Genomic DNA, 23786 nt, shown 5'->3' on the forward strand with positions numbered 1-23786 from the left:
CTGGTAAGGTAGGGCTTATCAGTTATATTTCATTAAATTATTTAACTATGAAGTTTTCTTCTAAGAGTCACACCTTTAGTTAATGGTAGTGAAATACTAAAAAAGGAAGCCCAAATTTTAGTAACACTTTGTAATAAGAAAAATTCAAGTTGGAAAAAACAAATAATGAAGCACTTATGGACTATTAAAATATCACATGGTCCAGAAAACAAAAAATGCAGACCCAGAGTGGTGAGAAAAGTGAAGTGAAAGAATGTGGGAATCTTCTATCCTGGCTGGGAATTAAAGTGAGGAAAGTAGAAGAAACTAGAAGAGCTGGGTTAGCTCCATCATAGGTTGTATGTCTGAACCAAAATAGTGAGGGCAGGAAAAGCTGGCCAGTGTCTGATGAACTGCCACCATGGCAACCACTGCTTTGGTCAGTAAGGCAAAGGCTCAGCAGGGCTGGTCTCAAGCTACTCCTTGTCCTCTAGAAAGGGCAATAACTGGGTTTGATATTTTTCAGACTGTGAGCTATGATCCATTAGTTACTCATGAAAACATCAGAGGATACAATTTTGCGAAACCTTTCTTTTCTTTTGGTTATAAATGTATATATAGGTCAAGATGTATTTCTTGCTGTAGTTGGAAGCCACAGGTTTATAATGCTGGGAGGACAAGGGCTCTCCTAGTCCCTGATTATATCAAACACTTCATACTTATCATGGCAGAGTGACAATAAAAAAGAACCATATACTGCAATTTCTACCAATAACAACACAGGGAAACTCACTTGGTATTTAAAATATATAATGTAAATACGGTGCTGATGGTATAAAAAGTAAAGGCTTACGAAAAACTCAGGAAAGGTCAAAAGGCATACAAGCAAATAGTATACAGATCGTTTCCTTAAGACAAATTTTAATATACAGAATAAAATGCAAGATTTTATTTTTCATGTTCCCCAAATGCCTGGGCATGAATGCTTTTGAATCTGACCAGGAAAGTTTGTATTTTGGCCCAGTACATGATTAGATTAACTGTATGATCAAGTCCGGCTTGATTACCATAAATCAAAGAAGTTAACAGAATTTACTTTGAAATCTGTTACTCTTGTAGATGATGGATTTCTAATTTTTTTCTTAGCTAACAGTTTATTCAACTTTAGCCTCAGAACCAGATTCAAAGATAGATGTCCTCTTTGATAGCTGGTCTCTTTTTCGGCTTAATCTAGGCAAATTATTTAATACTTTATTGAAGATCATAGAAAAACTCCACAATAAATAATGAAAAGAATACGCAAAACCATTAGCCTCTGTTTGCAATACAGAAAATACATGTCAGTTCTGGACTAAAAGAATTCCACTGAGATACAAAAAGTGAGAAGGAAGAATGACTGCTCTTGGTGGTCAGCTGCAACAAATTTAGAACCATCACCCATTTAAGAAAGTGAAGGTGGGTTTTAATTTGCAGGTAAAGAATGTCTTCAGTAGTTTAAAAAAATATAAACTCTAAAAAGGCTTGTGAATCATATACAAAAGCAGCTGTTTGAGACCAAGGATGAAACTGGTAATTGTGTGTTAGCACCGCCAGCAAGTGCAAGGTCCTGTGACTCCTCTGCCCCCGTCTTGCGCAGAATGCAGACTCGAGTGTTGTGCACGTCATTTACAGGTATAACAGTCAGCCTGGAGTACAGGGTTCCTGTAGGGTAAAGTCTTGAGCCCTAAGAGGCACCAAACGGTCACAAAGGCTAGGCAACCATCTGGATCACAAATTCCGACGATACAATAAATCCCGTGTTGCCTTATCAACTTTTTGCTGGTAGTCCTCCAATTTGTCAAGTATTTTCTGGGACAGCTGTAGGAGAAAAGAAGGAAACCATTACAGAATATGTGAAGGACTGCAAAAGACTGAGGCTATTAGTCACTTTGACTTCACCATCCAGACTCCCCTTAATAAAGATGTTAGCACTCCGCTTCATTTAATCACTGCCCAGTGCAGGGGTCTGTTTTATGCCTCTGATAAAACTGGACTTCTGTTATATATAATATTCCAATCCTGATTGCCTAGTGAATCTTCTAAATATGCAAATCATCTTCAATAAAAGCATTACCAGCTCTCTTCCCAGAACCAGAGAGGCCACATCTGATTAATCATTTTATGAAGGGATTAGGGCAGCATGTTAAGGGCAATGCATGGCTTCTGCCCTCCCCTTACTCCCTGAGAACTGGAGAGCCAGCCGTCAGGTGTAACTGCTAGTGCAGAGGCATACAGAGGAAAGGCCTGACTCACAGCAATGTTGTGACTGTTGGCACTGTTTTCTCCCAGCACTTGGAGAAGCTGATCAATGGAAGAGTATGGGAGCCACACCATTGGAGCAGTCGCAGACAGTGGAAACTGAAAGGAACAATATATATTATTTAAAGTTCAGAAAAGTGGACCATTTCTTCTGGGTAATTTCACAGGCCTTGATAACATAAAATGCTTTATTTATTTTCACAGTATGAAACTGTGTGTATGCACACAAACACACAATTGGAACACCCCTCCCCCCTTCTCTTTTCAAATGGGAAACTTGTCCTTTTCTCAATTAAATCAAATGTATTTTTAAATTCATGTCATCTCTTATCTTAAAGGAGCCTTAAGGCTACTAAGTTTATCCTATTAAGGATAAACACACTCAACAAAATCCCTAAATTTTCAAGGAATAGATACTACTTCCAGTCTGAAACTTAGATTCAAATTATCTGGGGGGGGAAAAAAAAAAAGATTTGGAAAAGGAAAGTTTAACTTCCAGGGTTCTTTTTAAAAAATATATGTATCTTTATTGATTTCAGAGAGAGGAAGGGAGAGGGAGAGAGAGAGAAACATCAATGATGAGACAGTCATTGATCAGCTGCCTCCTGCACACCCCTCCTGGGGATTGAGCCCAAAACCCGGGTATGTGCCCTGACCAGGAATCGAACCTCAATCCCTGGGTCATAGGTTGATGCTCAACTGCTGAGCCACGCTGGCCGGGCTAACTTCCAGGGTTCTAAATACTTTCCTGAGAGGTTAGGAGCTTGGCTCTGTGTTAACTACTTGGATTTTAGACATAGCTCTTCTATTTACCATCTGTGTGAGCTTTGGCAATCTAAAGTTAACCTCTGAGCCTGTTTCTTCATGGTTTAAAAAAAAAAGGATTACAACAACCCCTTATATGCTGGTGTAAGGATTAAGTGAGAAAACACTGGTAGAGACTCGGCATATTCTTCAGTGCACACAAAATACCATTTTCTTTTTCACCTCCCTCCTCCAAATACTAAAGCTACATTCCTTTGATGGAGAAAATGAAATGTATTCCCATTTTATAAACAGGAAACTGAAGACTCCTAGAGTGTCAGTTTCTAGTCTTGGAGAAAACTAGTTGTAAACTACTAATAGTAAAGGTTAAATCCACTATTCTAGTCCAATTTATTTCAGATCCCGAATTTATTTGGTGTGATAATACAGAATTAAATGAAATGTTCTGTATACATGCTTACCTCAATTCCAAAGTACTGGTGTCCTTTTCCCAGAACAGCATCCACATATTCTGAAACCAAATCCACAGCTTCTTCCAAAAGGTCATAGTTTAAGTATAGACGGAGCAACTCAGCAGCATCAACCTTCTGTAAAGAGTTGGTGATTGAGAACATCTACCTGTTTCCACCTTACCCGGGCAATGGCCAAAGGTTGTTGAGTGTATGATTCTCTGGCACTGATACTTCTCAATATGAATAAATGAGCACCTTGGTTTACTTATGTTGGTTTATTTATCTTGGGATAACGTTAGGATTCCCACCAGCCCAGTAACCCTCTGGCACCTTGTGAGGCCCCATCTGCTAAGTGGCCTTCCTCCCCTGTTTTGTGATGTAAGACACATGTTAATTCTTTTCTACTTGTTTCCACAGTAGTAAAAGTCAACAAACGTTCCCAGAAATGTTGAGTACTAAAGAAACAATATATTTACATTTAATACTCAGAGATAAATGAATGAAAAATGCAAAAGAAGTTAAAAAAAAAAAAAATCAACTTTCAAAGCCTGAATTAAATCTGTATTTAACTTAGGGTGAGAGAAAAGTGAATAGTCTCAGTTTGGAAGGTCTCTACTTACATTAATTATGCTTTCTGTATTCTGATTGGACCACAACCAACCCTTACCATCTTAGTTGCCTTGTCTAGTTTCTAGCTTAAAAAGGGGATCAATTTTCTGGACTTTAAGCTTTACATTCTCTCTCTCTCTCTCTTTTTTTAAAAATATACCTTTATTGATTTCAGAGAGAGAGATAGAAACATCAATGATGAGAGAGTCATTGATCAGCTGGCCCGCAACCCAGGCATGTGCCCCGACCGGGACCGAACCCCGATCGCCCGGATCCCAGGTCAATGCTCAACCGCTGAGCCAGGCCCGGCTGGGCTACATTCTCTCTTTCCCTAGTCTTCCAAGGTATTTTAGATATAGTATGTCTCAAAACTAAGACTGCATAAAATTAAATTAGGAGCTTGTTAAAATATAGATCCTAGTTCCTAGCTCCAGAAAATGTGATTCTGTAAGTCTGGGATGGGGCCCAGGAATCTATATTTTGAAGAAGCCCACTACCCAAATAATTCTGACACTGGCTGTCCAAAAATCCAACTTGGACAAACATGGAAAGAAATACTGCTATACTAATTTGAAAACTACTACACCCACTCCTGTGAATTTTCCGAGTAGTGAATAGTAAATACCGGTTCATGCACATACTCATTGTTCTAAACATACATCCATTGTGCAGTGAGCACACACACGGGCATTAACTGAATCGCTAACCTGCAGAACTTTATTCACTCAGCACTTCACGTGGAATTGAAATGGAACTGTTTTGTTTCTAACTAAGATTGAGAAGCTGCCCAAAGTATGTAAGTCAGCATATTTCCATAAATTATTACTCTTTTTCTTTTTACTCATCTCACAAAGCTATTCAGAATGATAAAGATCAGCTTTTTACTCTCTACAAGTGAAGATACCTCTTACCTTATAACTGTTTATAAGCCAATTAGGCAGAGGCACTCCGTGAGACAAGAGCTTGTTGATTACACAGTGGTGGTATAAGTTATTCTGGACTTTGTACCTTTCCAGATACGTTGATAACAGTCGCCACGCTTCATCTGTAGCACTTGATAAAAGCAGAAAGGACTAATGAGTTCCAGAGTCTTCACAGATTTTTATAGTACCATTCAAAGCATGTATTTACAAGGAAAAAACCTTTAGAAGCTCACAACTGAATTAGCAATATAGCTAATGGCACCTAATATTAGGGTCAATGTGACTTCGGGGTAGTACTAGAAACTAGGTGAGCTGGAGTTTTATATTTTCTCTCCTACTAACCACATATTTACTTGACTATACAATTCACTTCATTTCTTTGTTCCAAATTTCTAAAATAAGAAAAATGGCTTAGATTAGTGTTTCCAAACCTGATCAAGCACTACAATCATGTAGAAGTTATGACTTAGAAGGCTAGGGAGTTATCACATAATCTGTATTTTAATAGTGATTTTGGTGTGCTAACTTAGAGGTTAAAGTTAAAAGACTTCCAAATTGTAAAATGCTACAATTCTAAAGTGCTAAGCTGCATAATACAAATTGTAAATGCATTTCAAGGAAGGAAAGTTTTCTGAGGGGTAGGGTTGTCAGAGAAGGATTCTGAGAAACTGAAGTAGTCAGGTAGACACTAACTGGGTGCCCTAGGAAAGTACCTGGAGGGTAAACCCTCGCAGGGTCGGAGGAACACTAGGGCTGTACCTGGACTCCTTTGTGGTGATGACTGATGAGAGCTGATTGGCTGCTAGCCAGGCCCAGGCTTCTGCTTGTGCTGCCTCTCCTCCAAACTGCAATTTGATGCATCTGCAATGAAGATGGTTCCACACACAATAAACAAATTTTCTGAAAAGCATCACCTTATTTTGTTACTAAAACCAGAGATAAAACAATAACTTTAGCTCTAGTCTATTGCAGAATTCACTACTGGGGTATTGGCTCTTCTCTCTCCTCACTGTCACATACCTGAGTGACCCACAAGGCAATCAGTAAATGTTGAATCATTTACTTTCAAGACAGAATTGATGTTGAAAAATTCTCAAAGTTAGTATTTCCAATTCACAAACTACTTGACTAATATCTAGGTATAAGGTAACTTCAATAAGGAGTGATTTTTAAGAATGCTTCCAGGGGCCAGTAGATGTCCTAAAGGACTGAAGAGAGCATGCCTTAGTTAAAAAGGACACCATTATTCTTCACCCAGGTTATCTACTGTCATGTGAGAATGTGGGTCCAGGAATGCCAGAGCTTCTGAAGAGAAGCTATAAATCAATTATTTAAAAACATCACCACCGACTAAAAGAAATTTTAAAAACACTTTTGTGTGGACTAAACAAAAACACTGGCTTACAGGATATTGGCTTGTGTGATCTCTGCTTCACACTAAGCAAGAGAGTTTTTGCCTTAGAAAATTGAGACAATGAAAAGACACTGTCATACATACTTGAAAGCAAGACCCTCAAAGACTGGGGTTAAGGGAAGCTTAAATGTCTGGCAGAGTGATATGGCAGTGTCGAAAAGACCAGCTTGAACCAAAAGAGTGACCATCTCTTCTGCTGACGAGCTTCCTGTGGAAACAGAAAAGCGCCACTTAGTGCAACCAGAGGTATGTGTAAACTGTTGAAGAGTATCTCAGAATAACAACGTTAGCTTTATAGCCATCTAGCATGCCAGGTCCACTGCGTGGCCCTCAAATGTCTGTTGGTGCCCACAGACTGCTACATCCCCACCTGCAACGGCAACTGCTGACGGCTCATGCTGCGCCAACGTGAGGCGAACGCGAGCCAGGGAGCACTCCTTCTCCAGGTCTTCCAGGTCCAGGATCTCAATCTGTCGATTCGCTATCAGCCGAAGACAAACAATTTCAATTCTCAAAGTAAGAAGGAAGTGCCTATGAGACTAACTCAACCTGTCAGTTTCCACTAAACAGTAAGTAACTTTCCATTTAATTTCCAAAGGGAGAAAACAGGAGGCTCCATAAAGGCTAACTTAAAAAATAAAGCAGCATCCCTGCTTTGCAATACAGCTGGGTTAAATCAAAGCAGTGCTATAATAGTAGCTGCAGAGAGGAGATGCTTTCGAAGTATTTTACATATAATTTCATTTAAATCTTATAACTGTAAAATAACATTATCTCTATCAGTAAGAAAGGAACACACCCAAAGCTAGAGAGGCAGAATTAAAACAAGGTTTCCCACTCTAGAGCCCTGGCTCTCTAAGGAAGGGTATCATGCCTCCCTGATAGGAGCCTGATAAAACAAAAATTTGCTATGAAGCTGATTTAAATACAACAAATAAAACATACTTTTAAAGCATTTTCATTTCTCATACACCCATACAAAGGACTGCCAATCAACCAACCAACAGCAGATTAAAATATTGAAAATATACTAAAAAGAAACTTTATGATGCTTATACAACAATTTAACTGCTAGACACATATACTATCTAGTACATTATAAAATAATTATATGTGCTATAAGTACATTAAAATATATATAAATCTAAATACTACTGCTATACTACAACAATATAATTACTGTACAGCAAAGGGTCAGTGAGACCCCCGACTCACTTGGGGCAGCTGTGCACTCTCCATCATGATTCCTCTTAGGGGATGCGCCAGGGCGATCGTACTGAAAAGACAAAGTTATTCAACTGTGAAAAATTAGTATTTTAATTTCAATCCAGAGCTTTCCCACTTAAATTCTCTCAACATAAATTATTCAACTAGCATAGCTCCTCTTACAAAGGTACTACAATTATCAGACAAAGAAATGGAGTGTTCACTTAACTAACATGCTACTGAGTCCAAGGACATGGATTTGATATCCGTATAAACCATATGACTTTCTTTGGTTGCAGAGTTATATTCTCTACCCAGAACTCCGGGAAACAGCCTACTAAATGTAGGAACTATACAATATAAGTAGCTGGGCATATATGACGGCATCAGCATGAAAGAAAAAACTCGAAGTGTTTTTTCTTTACATCCTTTAAAACAGTATTGTAGATTAAATCAACAAAAATGAATGAAATAAAGCAGCTATTACCACTTACTAAGCACTTTCTGCAGGCAGGCACTGTCACAGTTTGAAGCAATCTGTACATGAATTATCTCATTTAATACATTAACAATTCCATAAGGTGGACATTAATATTAATATTATCATCATCTCTATTTTATGCAAGAAGATAACTGGATAGCAAAAGATTAATTTGCCTTCAGCTAGTCAGGTCTAACTCCAAAAGAGCTCTGCAATACTTCTTCCTACAGTGATTCTGAAATTGGGAACAACTGAATCGTTGTAAAAATAGATCTAAGTTCACAAATATCCCAGTAGGAATTTTAAGACAGAAAACAAAATGAGGTTATAGTCCTGACAGGACCAAACCAGGAAATTAAAATGATCCCTAAATTCCAGGATGAAAAGTTTCGTACCACTGCACCAGATGCTGGTTGCACAATCCACGCGTATTCTGGACGAATAAGTCGTAAACAATTAATGGCAGCCAGATAACAGTTGCCTTGCTTCTCAAGTCCCCGGAGAGTTCGAACCTCTCTGCCAAGACGCATTCCATACTCAAACATCACTGTGCCAGCTATGAGGCAACGGTAAGTTAGACATTAGAATTGCAGAAAAGTGTTTCTTTAGAGATACACAGAACTTGCTTTACTTATCAAATATTGCAATTTAACACAAAATTGAGTTTAACTTAAAACCACAAAAAAAATCATGCTGGTGAGGATGTAGAAAAATTGGAACCCTTGTGCAGTGCTGGTGGGAATGTAAATTGGTGTAGCCACTATGGAAAGCAGTATGGCAGTTCCTCAAAAAATTAAAAATGTAATTACCTTATGATCCAACAATTCCACTTTTGGGTACACACCTCCCAAAACTGAAAGCAAGGTCTTGAAGAGTTATTTGTATACCCTTGTTCATAGCAGCATTATGCACAATAGACAAAGATGGAAGCAATCAGTGTCCATTGATGGATAAATAAAATGTGATATATGCATGTAATATTATTCAACCTTAAAAAAGAATGAAATTCTGACATGCTACAACATGGATGAACCTTGAAGACATTACATACATTAAGTGAAATAAGCCATTCACAAAAAGAAAAATAATGTGTGATTCTAGAGGCCAAATTCAAAGATAGAAAGTAGAATGGTGATAACTGCCAAGGGCTGGGGGAAGAGGGCAATGGGGAGTTGTTTAATGGATACAGTTTCAGTTTTGCAAGATGAAAAAAGTTTGTACAATAATGTGAATGTACTTAATGCTACTAAGCTGCCCACTTAAGTGGTTAGGGTGGTAAAATTTACGTTGTGTGTACTTTATCACAATTAAAAAAAAAAAAAAAAAGCCAAAAAAAAAAAGCCCCTGCCCACCCTCCCCACATCATGTAAAATGTTTCTTTTGACTTTTAGATACTACACGCCCAGACAGGACAGAAGACTAGTTTAGAGAACTAGTCTCATCCAAATTGTCACCTATCTCCACCCAGGATTCTGAGATTGAGAAATGTTTGGATGCTCTGTTTAAGAACACAGACTCTTATTTTTATAATACTTTCATTCCACAGGTTGTATAAGATATTGAATAATACATTTTTCTGAGATAGCATGGGACTCTAGAAACCAAATAGCATTAAAAAACTGTCTTTCATTTTTTTGAATGAAACTATTTTTCATTCCAACAAATATTTCTGAGTGCCTCCAATATGTGAGACATTTTGTTAGAACAACAGCCTTGCTCCAGAAAGACTTGGCAACATTTATCTAGCTAAGCTGGTCTTAATCAGGCTGACATAAGGGATGCTGTTATTGTGAAAGCAAACGATGGGAGATCTTTAACCATTATTTCCCTTCCTGTATGATTCAAGAAAATAAAGAATATGCAAACATGTTTTTACATTAGGAATATTAAGGACATGCCTACAAATTACTTCCACTCATTCTTTCCAATGAAAATCAGCAAGAAATCTAATGAAACATTCTGAGTGAAAATGGTATAAAAACATTAGATGTTTGAAGGGGGAACCACAATGCTTATCTTGTTTTAGCTGTTCTGGTAAAGACTTCATCAGTCATACAAATCCAAATTAGGATACATTCTACAAAAATGACTGGCCCAAACTCTTCAAAACATCAATGTCATCAAAGGCAAGGTAAGGCTAAAAGAAGTGCTTAAGACTAAAGGAGACTAAAGAGGTATGTATGACAAGTAATGCAATCCAGTATGTAATCCCAGGTCGGAGGTGAGGACAGCCACAGTAGGGGAGGAATGTGCTACTAAAAAAAATCATTGACAATTGGCAAAATTTAAATACGAACAGAACATTAGATGATAATACTACATTTACATTTAACTCATAAAATTAATTTGTTACATTTCCTTAATTTTATAACTGTATTGAGGTTATGTAAGAAAATGTTCCTTAGGGGATGCATCTGAAGTATTTATCCATTGAGTCATAATATCTACAACTTACTCTCAAAAGGACCAGCAAAAATAAGGAAGGCCCGGCTGGTGTGGCTCAGTGGTTGAGCATCAGCCTGTGAACCAAGAGGTCACTGGTTTGATTCCAGGTCAGGGCACATGCCCAGGTTGAGGGCTCAATCCCCAGTAGGGGTGTGCAGGAGGCAGCTGATTGATGTTTCTCTCTCGTTGGTGTTTCTATCTCTCTCCTCTCTCTCCAACTCTAAAATCAATAAAAACATATTTTTATAAAATAATAAGGAAAGAGAGAAGGCGCATGGCAAAATGCCACAGGAGCTCAAAACCAGCTACAAGAATTCAAGGCGCCTCTAGTGAAAAAGTTTTGTTTAAAATCAGACAGAAGATACACACAGAAGGGTACTCTTACTGGAAATGCCTCAAAAACGTTCTAGAACTGGACTGAGAGCCTATTTTTAAGGCTAATAGGTAATCTTCAAAAAAGTGAAGCTAATCTTGTCCTTTAACATAATTTCCCCAAATGCTTGTACAGAACAGTTATCTAATAATAAAAATAAGGCAAAAATTACACAAGTTAAACACAATAAATACATTTGTTAAACATGATTAAACTGATAAGGTTGCCTCCAACAAAGACTGTCTCACCCTTTCGGTAATTGTGGCGATAGATGTGAAAGGCATAGAGGAGCTCATAGTAATTATGAGTCATGAGGTCCACAGCTCTGGCACGTGATTCAATTATTCCCACGACCTAAGGAAGGGGAAGCAATCAGAAATCAAAATCAGTAGCCATCACGACAACACAGCTGTGTCCAGTCATCAGTGGATACATAAAATTACCTCGTTATGCAGATTCACATAGGGAAACTCTACAAGATCCTGTAGCTGGGAGCGTTCACAAAGAACTACCACCAGCTGCCGTAAACAATCTAACTGCCTAGAAGGAAAGAAAGGGAGGTGAGGATCAACTGTCTTAGTGGGTTAAACAGGGTTGGTAAATCGCCTTCTCTAAAAAGGACTGAGACTGACTACCTGCTGGAATCAGGAATTTGGGTTAAGGCTTCATATGCTTGGCTATTGTGGCCCAAATCCAAATGATGTTTGAAAATGCATGTCCTTAAAGTAGCCTAAATACCAAATACAAGGGAAAAAGAACAATAGAATTTAAAACCTTACATTCATGACAAACGTCAAGAGAAATAACTAGATTATAGTGAGTTCTTACCTGACTCTTCCAGTCGTCACCCGCTTCAGTTACTGCTGATGTAGCCAACTGAATAACCAGTTCGGGCAAACCAACGACGTCTAGTAGACGCAAAACCTAAGGGGGAACAGGAGAAAATTCCATTAAAGATAATATGCCAATGCGCTTCAAAGTGAACATGGTTTTAAATCCAGTAGGTAACCAGGTTAGATAGGACTAAATCAAAGAAGCTGACAAGATGAGCAGATTACTGGTCAATATCTGAGATTTTCCTTTAGATTCTACTACTAAATAATAGGCTTGTTGTAAAACTTTCTATTGGTCTTTTTTGTTCACAGCTCTATCCTCAGTGTTTAGTGCATAGTAGGCTCTCAGTAAGGATTTGCTGAATGAAGGTATAAATACAATTTCACTACAAACTTTTTGTACTAACTGTTTGGGTCATAGATGAATTTAAAGCCTAGTAAATAAATTAACATCATAGCTTTATAAAAACCCTAAACAGCCTTGGCTAGTGTGGCTCAGCTGGTTGCGTGCTGCCCAGGTTGCAGGCTCAATTTCCAGTAGGGGGTGTGCAGGAGGCAGCCGATCGATGGTTCTCTCTCATCGATGTTTCTCCCTCGCCCTCTCTAATATCAATAAAATATCTCTAATATTTAAAAAAATAAATAAAAGAACAAGCAATGAGCAAAACAGTGAAGCCTACCCTTGTTGCATTTCCTTTTTGGTGAGAAATGCAGGTGACAAATATAGGTATCTAAAATATAGGATCAAGCACGGTTAAATGTTATAAAGAAAAATATAGCAGGGCCAGGAGATTGTCCATGGTGCCTCTGTCTGCACGTGTGCATGTAAGGGAGAGGGAGCGGGAGCAAGCATGCAGGACCATGCTAACACGAGTTATTCCATGTAGGCGCAGCAGGGAGGTGACACATGAACAGAAACCTGAATGCAAGGAGGGCACGAGGAAGCTGACTGCCCTGGCAGAAGAGCATTCCAGGCTAAGGGAGTGGCAGGCAGAAAGGCTGTGGAAGGAACAGAGTATGCGCTCAGCTTGTAAAAGACAGTAAGAAGGCCATTATCATTACAGCTGACCAGAGGAAAGAGGGTAGGAAAATAGCTCAAGAGCCAAGTCATAAGCTAAAGCTAAATATAGGATTGCAAGTTAATTCTTTGAGTTATCAGGAAGACTAATATTAAGTAATAAAATTCTAATGATGACTGGGCTAATAAAACGGTATCATTTAAGTTAAACATTTATCAAATTTAATTAATGTTTTTTCAATTTTTCTAGGCAAATTCATTTTCTGTTGGAAATTCAGGGAATGATTACATTTCTATATTATTTTTCTCCAAATATGAAGGCAATGTATTTCAAATGAATTTCTACACAGGGTGGTGGAAGAAGAGCCAAACCATGACATAATGTACCTTATCATAATACTGCAGCCTGGGAGTGGAAACAATCTCCCCATCCTCTGACCGGATCAAGCGATCCAAGAATTCCTCTTTGCCCACTTCAGAGGCTGCCTGGCAGAAACATTCCAGAGCCTGGAGAAATCAAATAGAAAGTGACTTATAATGGATTGTTCCAATTCTAAGTACTCAGGAGCTAAAGATAGCCAAAAAAGAAAGAAAATTATTTGACTGTTGACTACATTAATAATTTCTGCTATTCTAATCTCTACCTAATGGATTATTAAATACTTTTTATCTCACTTTTAAACTACCATAATGGGAAAAGAAGCTGCATTTTAAAAAAAAGATATAATGAAAACAATGTAATTGAGAAATACATTTTATTTGCCAAAATGTATCCTTAAAATCACCTGCACAGCGCAGGAAGGTTTCAGTTTTGTTCTTCCCGTTTTCTTGTGTCCTAACTAATCTGCAAAGTACCTGAGGCTGAACATCCTCGACAGGCCTATCGTGCCCCTCGCTGGCACTAGGAGTCTTCCTTATCCTGATCTGGAGGATTCTACATCTCCCACCCCTTCAACCTAGTTAGATGGAGACTAAGTGTCCTCCTTGCACTACAGTTTTTCATCACTCAAATGCAATTTACCTTCTGTCCCTCTCCTGTAACCAGGTAACACCGTCCCAGCATAAATCGACAGGAACCAACATTGACTTGACACCAGGGATGCAGCAGATGAATATAATCCTTAAAGGCATAAAAGGTGCTTTCTGATTAAGAAAATAAATACTGTCCAGCTGGGCATGGCTCGGCAGTTGAGCATCAATCTAGGATCCAGGCGATAGGGGTTCAATTCCTGGTCAGGGCACATGCCTGGGTTTCGGGCTTGATTCCCAGTAGGGGGTGTGCAGGAGGCAGCTGATCAATGACGACTCTCTCATCATTGATGTTTCTATCTCTCTCTTCCCCTCTCCCTTCCTCTCTCTGAAATCAATAAAGATATATTTTTTTAAAAAAAGAAAAAAAAGGAAAAAAGAAAAGAAATACTCATTTCCAAGTTGTTCACAGAGGGAGAGAAGATGTGGTCAATCAACACAAAGTTGTACTTCCTGACATCACCTGGAGAGTAAAACCTAATCCTGTTAACTAATTCTTACATTAGACTATTAGATACTTTAGGAAAGCAAACAGGACTCCAATAACACAAACACACATATGCTTCCTAAATCTTAGCGATTTTCCAACTTTTGGTATTTACTGGTTCAATGACTAGATCCCAGGAAAGCATTTATATGAAGAGAATGGTATGTCTGTTTTACCTAATAGAATTAAAAAAAAAAGGGGAGGGAGAATTCTAGAAAAAATCTGTTAGGAATGATACTGTCAAGATGGAGATAGAGTAAACCTGGAGTATGTTTTGGTGCAACAGAGTATCAATTATTATGTTTCTTATTATCAGTCCAATTAAAATGCATGTAACATTTACAAAGAAAAAAATTCCAGAAATCTCATTCTTTACAAGGATAATTACACCTGAAATATTCAACAGTACTTACCTGCAATTGTACATACTGGCAATTTCCCATCAAACATTCTAGAAAGAGGCAACTGGGATTGCTAGGCCATCTAGTTACTGGTTAAAGAGATTTTTTACTTTCTTGGCAAAACTTAAACATAAGCACTGGCAATCAGACTCCGTAAAATGGCTTAATTTTTTAAAAAAGGTAAAGAGAAGGTTGGCAGAACACATGCTCTTCCCACATAACTATATAACTTTATTATCAGACAAATATAATAAAAAGGTTATATTCTAGGACCCTTGCCACCTAGATTAGGACTCAATTAACTATGGCTAAAAGCACGTATTTCATCTCTGTGTGATCATTTTTAATTCTAGCTGATAAATTGCACAAACACCTAATATAGTGTCTGGCATATAGAGCCATTCATTAAACATCTGGGGAATGTATAACGCTTTAAAAGAGATCTAGGTATTAAATGTGTACTACCAATAAAATCTGGCTCAACTCCTGAGCAAAAAACCAAACCAAAATAAAAGAAAATAAAATAAAAATTGGGGTCATATCTGAAAATAAGTATTACCATCTCTTGCTGGGAGGGATAAGCACCCAACCTCACTGGAAATCTTCATTATACAGGCAGAATAAGAGCCTTATACTATTTAGACAGAGGAAACCTTTCAATTGGCTTTTAAATGAAAGGATACAAGAGCTGCAACAAATAACTGGTAATTGCAGTAATCATCTCAGGCCAGTTCAACCCAGTCTGGCTCAGAGGTGCCTTTGGTTGAGAGAAGAGATGAGATATAATGTGTTTTCTTGCACCTTCTTGGAAGAATAATTCTGCAATTGACTGAGGGCTAGATACTTAAAAAGAAAAAGGGAAGGACAATCACCAACTTGTGATATAATTAATTTTCAATTAAGATAGTCTATCAGTTCATTTTATGCCTGTAACAAAGAACACTTATTTCAAAATATAAAATGCACCATTGGTATTATCAATGGCGATGTAAATAAAAGCAATTTGTAAACTGTGAAGTACTAAACAAATGCAATAAAAAAGCCACTTAAGTCAACACAGTAGTCATTTTTCACTGGTTTCACTAAACCTAAGTGTCTTCCTTAGAAAATGTTTACAATAAATACAGTTCCAAGAGTCCAAGGTTTATAGCAAAACAACACAAAACAAATTCTCAAAAATGGTTCACATGAGGGGCTCCTTTAGAACATTTACTGATTAAGACAAGATTACAAATGCTACCATGAACTTAGTAAATTTAAAAAATGATTTTGAATCGATCACCGGAGTAGCAATATACAATGGAAAAGCAGCGGCATGTATATACACATATGTGACACCTTTCACTTACGCCTGGTCTGGGACTATGGTTTCCACAAGATCCCTTGGTCACAACCAGAAGTCTCAGGCTACAGCTTGCTTAGAACCCTCTCAAAGTGAAAACAGAACCTAGCCAAACTTTCTATAGGAAAGGTGGCAAAAGACCACTTTAATGAATATACAATAAATGACAAATTTAAAATCAAATGCAGACACAGTCAGTCCTTACCAAACTTATTTGCCATTAAAGCATTAGAGTCCGTTAGTTCCAGTACTGATAAGTGTTGGAGATTAGACTCCCTGTGAGAAAAGGGGGGAAAAAACAGCTTAATAAATTCTCCTATGCCAAATATGGCTTCAACAAGTTATCCTGTCAAGAATGCTGTCAATGTAATTAACAAACTGCATATGAAAGCTCCATTGAAAGCATGAAAAAATCTGGAAAACGTGTCATAGTTTAGCCACTTGCTCATGATATCACTCAGTGATCTTGCAATGAGAAGCCACAGCAGACATTTCTCCAAGACCTCCATGCCATGGAAAGCCTTATCTTGCCAGAGAAAATGGGATGGTTTATAATACTGAAAATGGGCATTTAGGAGTTGTTGGATTTTCTTTCTTCCTTGAGTTATAAAGTATCTCAGCCTACCTTTAACAATTAGTACGTTTCTGTGTGTGGTCTCACTTTCCCTGTGATCTCATCTTATTATTTTGCCTTCAACAGGATTTATCTTTACATCATACACACACAATAAAATATATAATAAAAAAATATGTATGTATTTTCATTCTTCTAAGTTACCTTCAACCTTTAGAAAACAAAACATCTAAAAGTTCTCTGACCCTGGCTGGTGTGGCTCAGTTGGTTAGAGTGTCGTCCTGTGCACCAAAGGGTATCGGGTTCGATTCCCGGTCAGGGCACAAACCCAGGCTACAGGTTCTATCCCCAGCCGGGGCGTGTATGGAAGGCAATGGATTAATGTTTCTCTCTCTCCCCCTCTCCCTTCCTCTCTCTCTAGAATCAATGGAAAATGTATCCTCAAGTGAAGATCAAAAAAATAATAAGTAAATAAATAAAAGTTCTCCGGCCCTGGGTGGGTAGCTCAGTTGGCTAGGGCATCGTCCTGATATGCCAAGGTTGTGAGTTCTATCCCTGGTCAGGGCACAAACAAGAAGCAACCAATGAATGCATAAATACGTCGAACAACAAATTGATGTGTTTCTCTCTCAAATCAATAAATAAAAATTTAAAAACTTTCCGAATTTTAAAGGCAAAACACATTACAGCATAATGTTTACAATTGCTTTCTTGTAAGACAATGAAAAAAATAATTCAACTCACAATTTACTTTAGTAATTAGAATAATGAAACTCACAGGGTGTCAACTGGAACATCAGTTGCCAAGCACTGACATCCCCACTTAATGAGGCGATAAGATAAGAGTAGGGGAGCTGTTCGATGGAGTAGGTCTTGCTGAGCCTGAAAGAGCTGACCGGCTCCCAAAATCACCTGTTCATGATGGGTGGGGTGGGAAAGTAAACAGCAATTAGTAATGATAACTCTTATGGTTCAGGTGGAGGTAAAATATAATAAAAAACAGTTACAAAGGGTATACAAAACCCAAAAAATATACATAAATAAAAGCAACATTATATTTTGGGGTGGCAGATGGTAAAAATATCTACCCAAACATTTAACAGTACAAAAATAATGAAAAGTGGCTCACCAACTCATGGGAGCTGATGGTGAAGAAAAAAACAACATTAAAAAGCTTAACTTTCATTAAATCTGTGGGTTCAGAATTCAAGAGGAGGAAGAAGGAAATCTAAAACCTTTGTTATGCTTCTGGTCTTGGGTAAAAGCAAGTGTGACCATTAGAGGAAAATCTGGCAATACAACCAAAAGCCTTAAAAATGTGTATAGCCTACGACCAATCAATTCTAGTTCTTAGACTTTATCCTAGAGTTATAATCAAAGGTGTACAGAAAGTTACATCTATAAGGAAAAACTGGCAACATGGATGGCCACAAATGGGTTTGGTTGCAAAAATCAAAATTTTACTAGATAATTAAAAATAATGCTACAGAAAAATATTTAATAATGCGAAACTGCTGATGAAATTTGTAAATAGAATAAAAACCACCAGATTACAAAAAATACATGTAGCATATTCTAATTTTATAAATAAAACAAAAAACAATTTGCAGAGCAAAAGGGTATACACCAAAATGTAAAGTGGTCATCACTGTGCAGATTACAGGTGAATTTTTATTTACTTTTTGTTTATATAGAAAGGCTTCCATATAAGGGCTCTAAAATGAACATCTAATACTTCTATGTGTAGAAAACATACGACAAAGTTTATAATTAAAAAAAACACACCCACAAAACCCCAAACCCCTAAAAAAAAATGGAAAAACCTATAGACTAAAAAAAACTTAATAAGGGCTGCCCAAAGTGACAGACTCTCAGGACATGTTCCCGTTTCTCCTCAGTGTCCTAAACAAATCATCTTCCTAAATGTTTTTCCTTATTTTTACCCCAAATTCTACCATTAACAATGTATCTGAGTTAATAAATTCTGATTTAAAAGTTTTAATACCTTTGGGAACACCAAAGGCCATTCAGTTCTTCACATATTAACATGAATTAGTTTAATCACACTACTTGCTGTCAGGCTTGTTAGGAATTACTGACAGAGAGACAAAGGGACTTGTGACTGTGGGCAGAAAGGTAATTTCAGAACACGGAACATTCAGTGGCCGGGTGACAAGGACTGTAGTCTTTAGTGTCTGGGAGCCTAGGAAGAATAGGGTGGAAAAGGAAGCACAGGATGGAGCTGGGAGACAAACTGCAGCCTCAAAACTGTGTTAGGGTAAATCCTGTACCGCAGAGAGAGTTCTTTTTAACCTTCCTTTCTCCTCCCACTAAGTGGTACCCAGCCATCACATCCAAAGTAGTACTAATAATACTCAATTTTGGGAAAGCCAACCTGAGACGATTTCCCACCACTATGCACAGAAGACAATGGAGATACAATCAGCTCCACATATATTCTGGGTCTGCAGTTTTAGATCCCAATGCTTACTCATTCCTAATGCAACAACTACTTATAGAGCACCTACTAAAGGCCAAGCATGGGGGACAGAGCAGAGAATAAAGATAAAAGTCCCTGGGCTCGTAAAGCTGACATTCTGCTACGTGCCCGTAGGTCTATACCAGGATTCAGATTTTAGATTTTACAAGTTTTCTCTCAAATAGTACTTACTGCATCTCCTAGCCTCATTAATAGCTGCTGTAAGATCAAAAGGTCTCTGCAGATGAGGAACCGAGTACTGGCAATTTTATATACGCCTCTGCACATGATATACCCTGCTGTGCTACTACCATAGAGCTGGGCAAGGTTCATTCGAATATTCAAAGGCTGAGCTGTAATTAAAAACAAACAAACAAAAGGAGTTAAATGTATCATTGTTTTCTCTAAGTCAAAAAGGCAGCTTTGTTGTTTTGTCATTTACCTGGATCGAATCCCTTTTCCATTTCCACCTCTGTTTCATAATCCATTTCCCGTATAAGAAGCCCAATGGCATGGATTGGGTTCCTAATCTCTTGCAGTTTACTACAAATATCCTCCATCACGTTTTCTCTACAAGGACAATTAAAAACCTCCTATTACTACCGAGAACACATAGACAAATCTGTGTAAGTCCTGAAAACTCAAATGTGCTAAGAAACAGGAAACCAGCCACATAGTGAAGGAGTGGAGACGATCACTCTGGTATACAAGATGCTTTTACTCCATGAAGCAAATTTCCCCTCATTTTCCCACAAATGACAGGCAGTACTGAATGTGAGAAAAATACTTTTGTGTGTACAGTGAACAGTTTAAACCACTGCTTTGTACATACTTGAGTGTACACTGGAAACCTGACTTTGGCATTAAAAACTGCTATATTTCCATTAGGAAGTGCACTTTACCCTAAATTCTCCTTACACATCAATAGTGATCAAATCTTCCAGAATCTGTTCTGCAGCCTTTTCTGGAGACTGTAGGTTGAAACAACTCATCTCCATCATTACTGACATATCCATAGTCACTGACTCGCCAATCTGCCGAAGGCATTTTATAAGACATATGACATCCCGAGCAACATCCACATCTATGAGTAAGAAAAAGTTAACATTCATGTCTCAATCCAATGAAGAGCTCCGAATAATGTTATACAAAAATATTAATAATTAAATGCCAAGGATCTATCTGAGGTCTTAGAGATGCTTAAGCCTCTTCAATTTTCCATAAAGTATCTACAATGTGGTAAAATGACCAGGAAAGATCACAGTGGCAATCTAGTTTTTGCATTTATCTGAAATGAAGCACAGGGTTCATGCAGGAAGGAGATGGGATTAAATGCAGACATAACAATCTTATTACCATCAGATATGGTTGTCTCATCCTCTGTCAAAAGGTTCTCATCAGGCAGGAGGTACAAATGATCCACTAAGGAGGAAGGCATAAGAAAAGACAGGTACCCCTGGAAATATAAATCCAGTGAACATTCATTTCAGTGAATGTTTAAAGATCTGAATCTTATCACGAGGAGGCACCAGACAAATACAAATTGATGGACACTCTACAAAACAATAGGTAATCTTCAAAACATGTCAATGTGATGAAAGACAGAAAGGCTGACAACAGTTGGAGATTAAGGTAAAAACACACATGACAAATACATATGTGCAAGATATTGGATTGGATTCTGGATCAAGAAAAAAATTCACAGCCCTAGCCAGTTTGGCTCAGTGGTTAGAGTGTCAGCCTGTGGACTGAAAGGTCCCGGGCTCGATTCCAAACAAGAGCATGTGCCTTGGTTGCAGGCTTGATCCCTGGCCCTGACAGGGTGCTTGCAGGAGGCAACCAAGCTATGTGTCTCTCTCACATCGATGTCTCTCACTCTCCACTTCCCACTCTCTCTGAAGAGCAATGGAAAAAATATCCTCATCTGAGTGAGGATTAAAAACAGAAGAAATCTCATAGGCACAACTGGTGAAACCTGAATATGAACTGTATACTGTTATATCAACATCGAATTGCCTGATCTTTAAACTGTGCATGATTATGTAAGAATACCCTTGATCTTAGATACACGCTCAACTATGTACAGATAATGTGGCATGAAGTCCTCAACTAACACTCAAGTGGCTCAGGAAAAATAGCAAATGGAAGTTAACAAATGGTGAATCTGGGTGAAGGGCATATAGGAGGTTCTTTGTGTTATTCTTGTAAGTTTTACATTAAGTTTGAAATCACTTCATATAAGGAATGCAGAAGACTATATACAATTGATCTATAATTTTAGAGGAAAAGCCCTAGCAAAGTCCTAAAAGCCAACTGCAACACACAACAGACTAGCATTCTGCAAGGCATACTAACTGTCTAGAGAAATTCTCTCTGCTTCGCTGCCCTTACTTTTTTCAGCAGGCACACCATGTTTGTGTGTGGATTCAAATGTAGGGCAAGCGGATGAGAGAGGGCTTCCTGATATTGAAGACAGCAGGCATAGAACTTGCACCAGAATTCCTGTTGTAAATTTCGAAACTGCTCCTGGGAAAATTCATACTCAGTCACACTTCCTTGGAGCTGGCAAAGAAAAAGAAAGAAACTCTTGATACCATTTGGGATCTTTCTACCCCCCTCCCCCAAACATATCGTGTCTAGTGTTATTTTACTAAGCTATAGCCAAATGCATATTCCTTATGACTTACATGCCATAGTCTATATAAATATAGCTCTAATTCTCCAATGAAAAGACTTAAATGTTTATACTTCCTACTAACAATATGAACAATGCCTCAGTACCAATCTGCCCACATCAAAATGGAAGAAAATATTCATTCTTTTTTTTACCCAAACCTCACCTCACTTTCAACAGCTAAAGTAACTTCTTTCTTTAGTTCACTCCAGGAAAGATCTAAATTCCTCTCAGTTCCTCGACAGAAAATCTAAAATGAAGAGAGACATGAGAGAATTATATAATACCTAAAACTGAATGAAAATGCTCTAGTTTAGAAGGCATTGAGGCAATATATGACAACACATAGAGAATGGACATGCCTGGAATACACAGTTCCCCCAACATTGTTCAAGTAATTTCCACAACTGAAACCAAAGCAAGTTTGAGATAGTTTAACTATAGAAATAGTTAACTAGAATAAACTATAGAATAAACTATAGAAATACATGAATCTGAAAGAACTGTAATAGGGCACATTTGGATCACTACAAAAAAGCAAAAGCACAATGGCTATTGCTCAGCTGGAAGGCAGACACAGGTGATGCTGAATATACATGTCATGTCCTGAGACTGGGACAAAGCTAAGCTAGAGCAGTGATGGGTGGCTCCCCACTGGGAAGGATTCTCATAGAGGACAGCAGCTGATAACTGCCTTACTGATTATTTAATACCTCAGTGTGCAAAAGCTACCATGAGAAATGTCATCATACACTTGATTATTGTTAACAAGAAAAAAGTGCTGATAGATGAAAGGAAGAAGAGAAAGTGACCCTGTCATTCTGAAGTTTTATCAGAGAGAAAACAAAAACATGCAATTGCCAGATATTCAAAAATGTACCTGGAAGAAAAGTCAAGGGTCTGCAATATACCGCCTGAGAGAAAGTTAAAGAACTGGCAATATTTAGTCTGGAGAGAAAGAATATGGAAAGATACTTAAAATATCTGAAGGTTGCTCTATAGGAGAGAGAAAGTTCTATGATGCTGCAGAAGAAAAAAGCCACCAAAAGAATGGGGGTTAGATTTGATCCAATATTGGGAAGAACTTTTATTTATTTATTTATTTTTTGGGAAGAACTTTTAAATGACACAGTCTGAGAGCAATCACTCACACAAGGGCCAGTGAGAAGTTGTCAATGGGAGGCAGAGACAACTAGACGTTGAGCAGCTATCTTTCAGAGAAGCCTCCTGCTCTGTGTGGGAGGTCAGATCAGGAGATTCTAAGGACCTTTCCATTCTATGAGTGATGTTCTATTTTAAATTCACGAAGTGTGGAAATTTAAGGAAGACTAAGTGACTTTAAAGAGTCCTTTTGTAAAATTTTAAGCATCTCTTAAATCATGTAATTTTGAAGCTTAGATTTAATTTTAGATTGAACCAAGTTAGACCTTCATTGCACTAACAAAAGGGTAAAACAGAGTACCATCAAAACTAACCAGAAAAATATTTTAAATTTCTTTCAAGTATAGAGATTATATGTGGTATAGTATGGTATCTTTTTACTATAGGGTAGGCACAAATTTCTTTGTACTACTGACACGCTTAGTCACTGGGAAAGTGCCCCATCCTACCTCCTGCTGGGAGTTTCACTTAATGGAAAGACTCTATAAAAATTACAATAGCATTTACAAACACATTTAAAAATAGTATTTATTTAAAAATAGTATTATGCAAGTGCAAAAATACACTCAGTGTTTAGTATATGCAAAACAAAAACTGCAATCATTAATTATATAATAATGGTAATAAAATAGTCTTAAATAAAATTTCTCACTGACCTGTAAAGCTTTACATAAAGCTGCATTTATGAACCGGCCTGGTGTAAACAGACTCTGCAAATACATCTCCTGTTAGAACATTAAGACAAAAATTAATATCATTCTAAAAATATGAAAACTGGAAAAACTGAGTAAAGAATTCAACATGTTTGCACCAAAGCTGATTTCTATTATACGAACATGGCAA

General features: G+C 37.7%; 1 protein-coding gene across 4 annotated transcripts in view; it reads right to left on the bottom strand.

Moving 5' to 3' along the window:
• Positions 1 to 772: 772 nt before the first annotated feature.
• Positions 773 to 23786, bottom strand: part of NUP160 (nucleoporin 160) — a 36468-nt gene continuing 13454 nt past the window's right edge. Inside the window, exons 11-36 of one of the 4 annotated variants that reach the window (XM_081152995.1) lie at positions 23600 to 23668; positions 21949 to 22032; positions 21500 to 21670; positions 20465 to 20564; positions 20027 to 20192; positions 19551 to 19678; positions 19301 to 19461; positions 17408 to 17541; positions 16261 to 16331; positions 15397 to 15556; positions 14726 to 14795; positions 13818 to 13916; positions 13184 to 13303; positions 11774 to 11869; positions 11581 to 11675; positions 11389 to 11485; positions 11194 to 11299; positions 8523 to 8683; positions 7656 to 7716; positions 6811 to 6921; positions 6525 to 6648; positions 5786 to 5887; positions 5015 to 5156; positions 3504 to 3629; positions 2272 to 2376; positions 773 to 1836 (exon numbers count right to left, since the gene is read on the bottom strand). In XM_081152995.1, the coding sequence (XP_081009121.1) occupies positions 1747 to 1836; positions 2272 to 2376; positions 3504 to 3629; positions 5015 to 5156; positions 5786 to 5887; positions 6525 to 6648; positions 6811 to 6921; positions 7656 to 7716; positions 8523 to 8683; positions 11194 to 11299; positions 11389 to 11485; positions 11581 to 11675; positions 11774 to 11869; positions 13184 to 13303; positions 13818 to 13916; positions 14726 to 14795; positions 15397 to 15556; positions 16261 to 16331; positions 17408 to 17541; positions 19301 to 19461; positions 19551 to 19678; positions 20027 to 20192; positions 20465 to 20564; positions 21500 to 21670; positions 21949 to 22032; positions 23600 to 23668 (2949 nt within the window). In that variant the 3' untranslated portion in view covers positions 773 to 1746. Of the gene's footprint in view, positions 1837 to 2271; positions 2377 to 3503; positions 3630 to 5014; positions 5157 to 5785; positions 5888 to 6524; positions 6649 to 6810; positions 6922 to 7655; positions 7717 to 8522; positions 8684 to 11193; positions 11300 to 11388; positions 11486 to 11580; positions 11676 to 11773; positions 11870 to 13183; positions 13304 to 13817; positions 13917 to 14725; positions 14796 to 15396; positions 15557 to 16260; positions 16332 to 17407; positions 17542 to 19300; positions 19462 to 19550; positions 19679 to 20026; positions 20193 to 20464; positions 20565 to 21499; positions 21671 to 21948; positions 22033 to 23599; positions 23669 to 23786 lie in introns of those variants that run through there. The other 3 variants (XR_013999967.1, XM_081152996.1, XM_081152997.1) reach the window with 3 other exon arrangements.

This window comes from Miniopterus schreibersii (assembly GCF_964146895.1).
Source record: "Miniopterus schreibersii genome assembly, chromosome: 12".
In the NCBI taxonomy this organism is placed as follows: domain Eukaryota; kingdom Metazoa; phylum Chordata; class Mammalia; order Chiroptera; family Miniopteridae; genus Miniopterus; species Miniopterus schreibersii.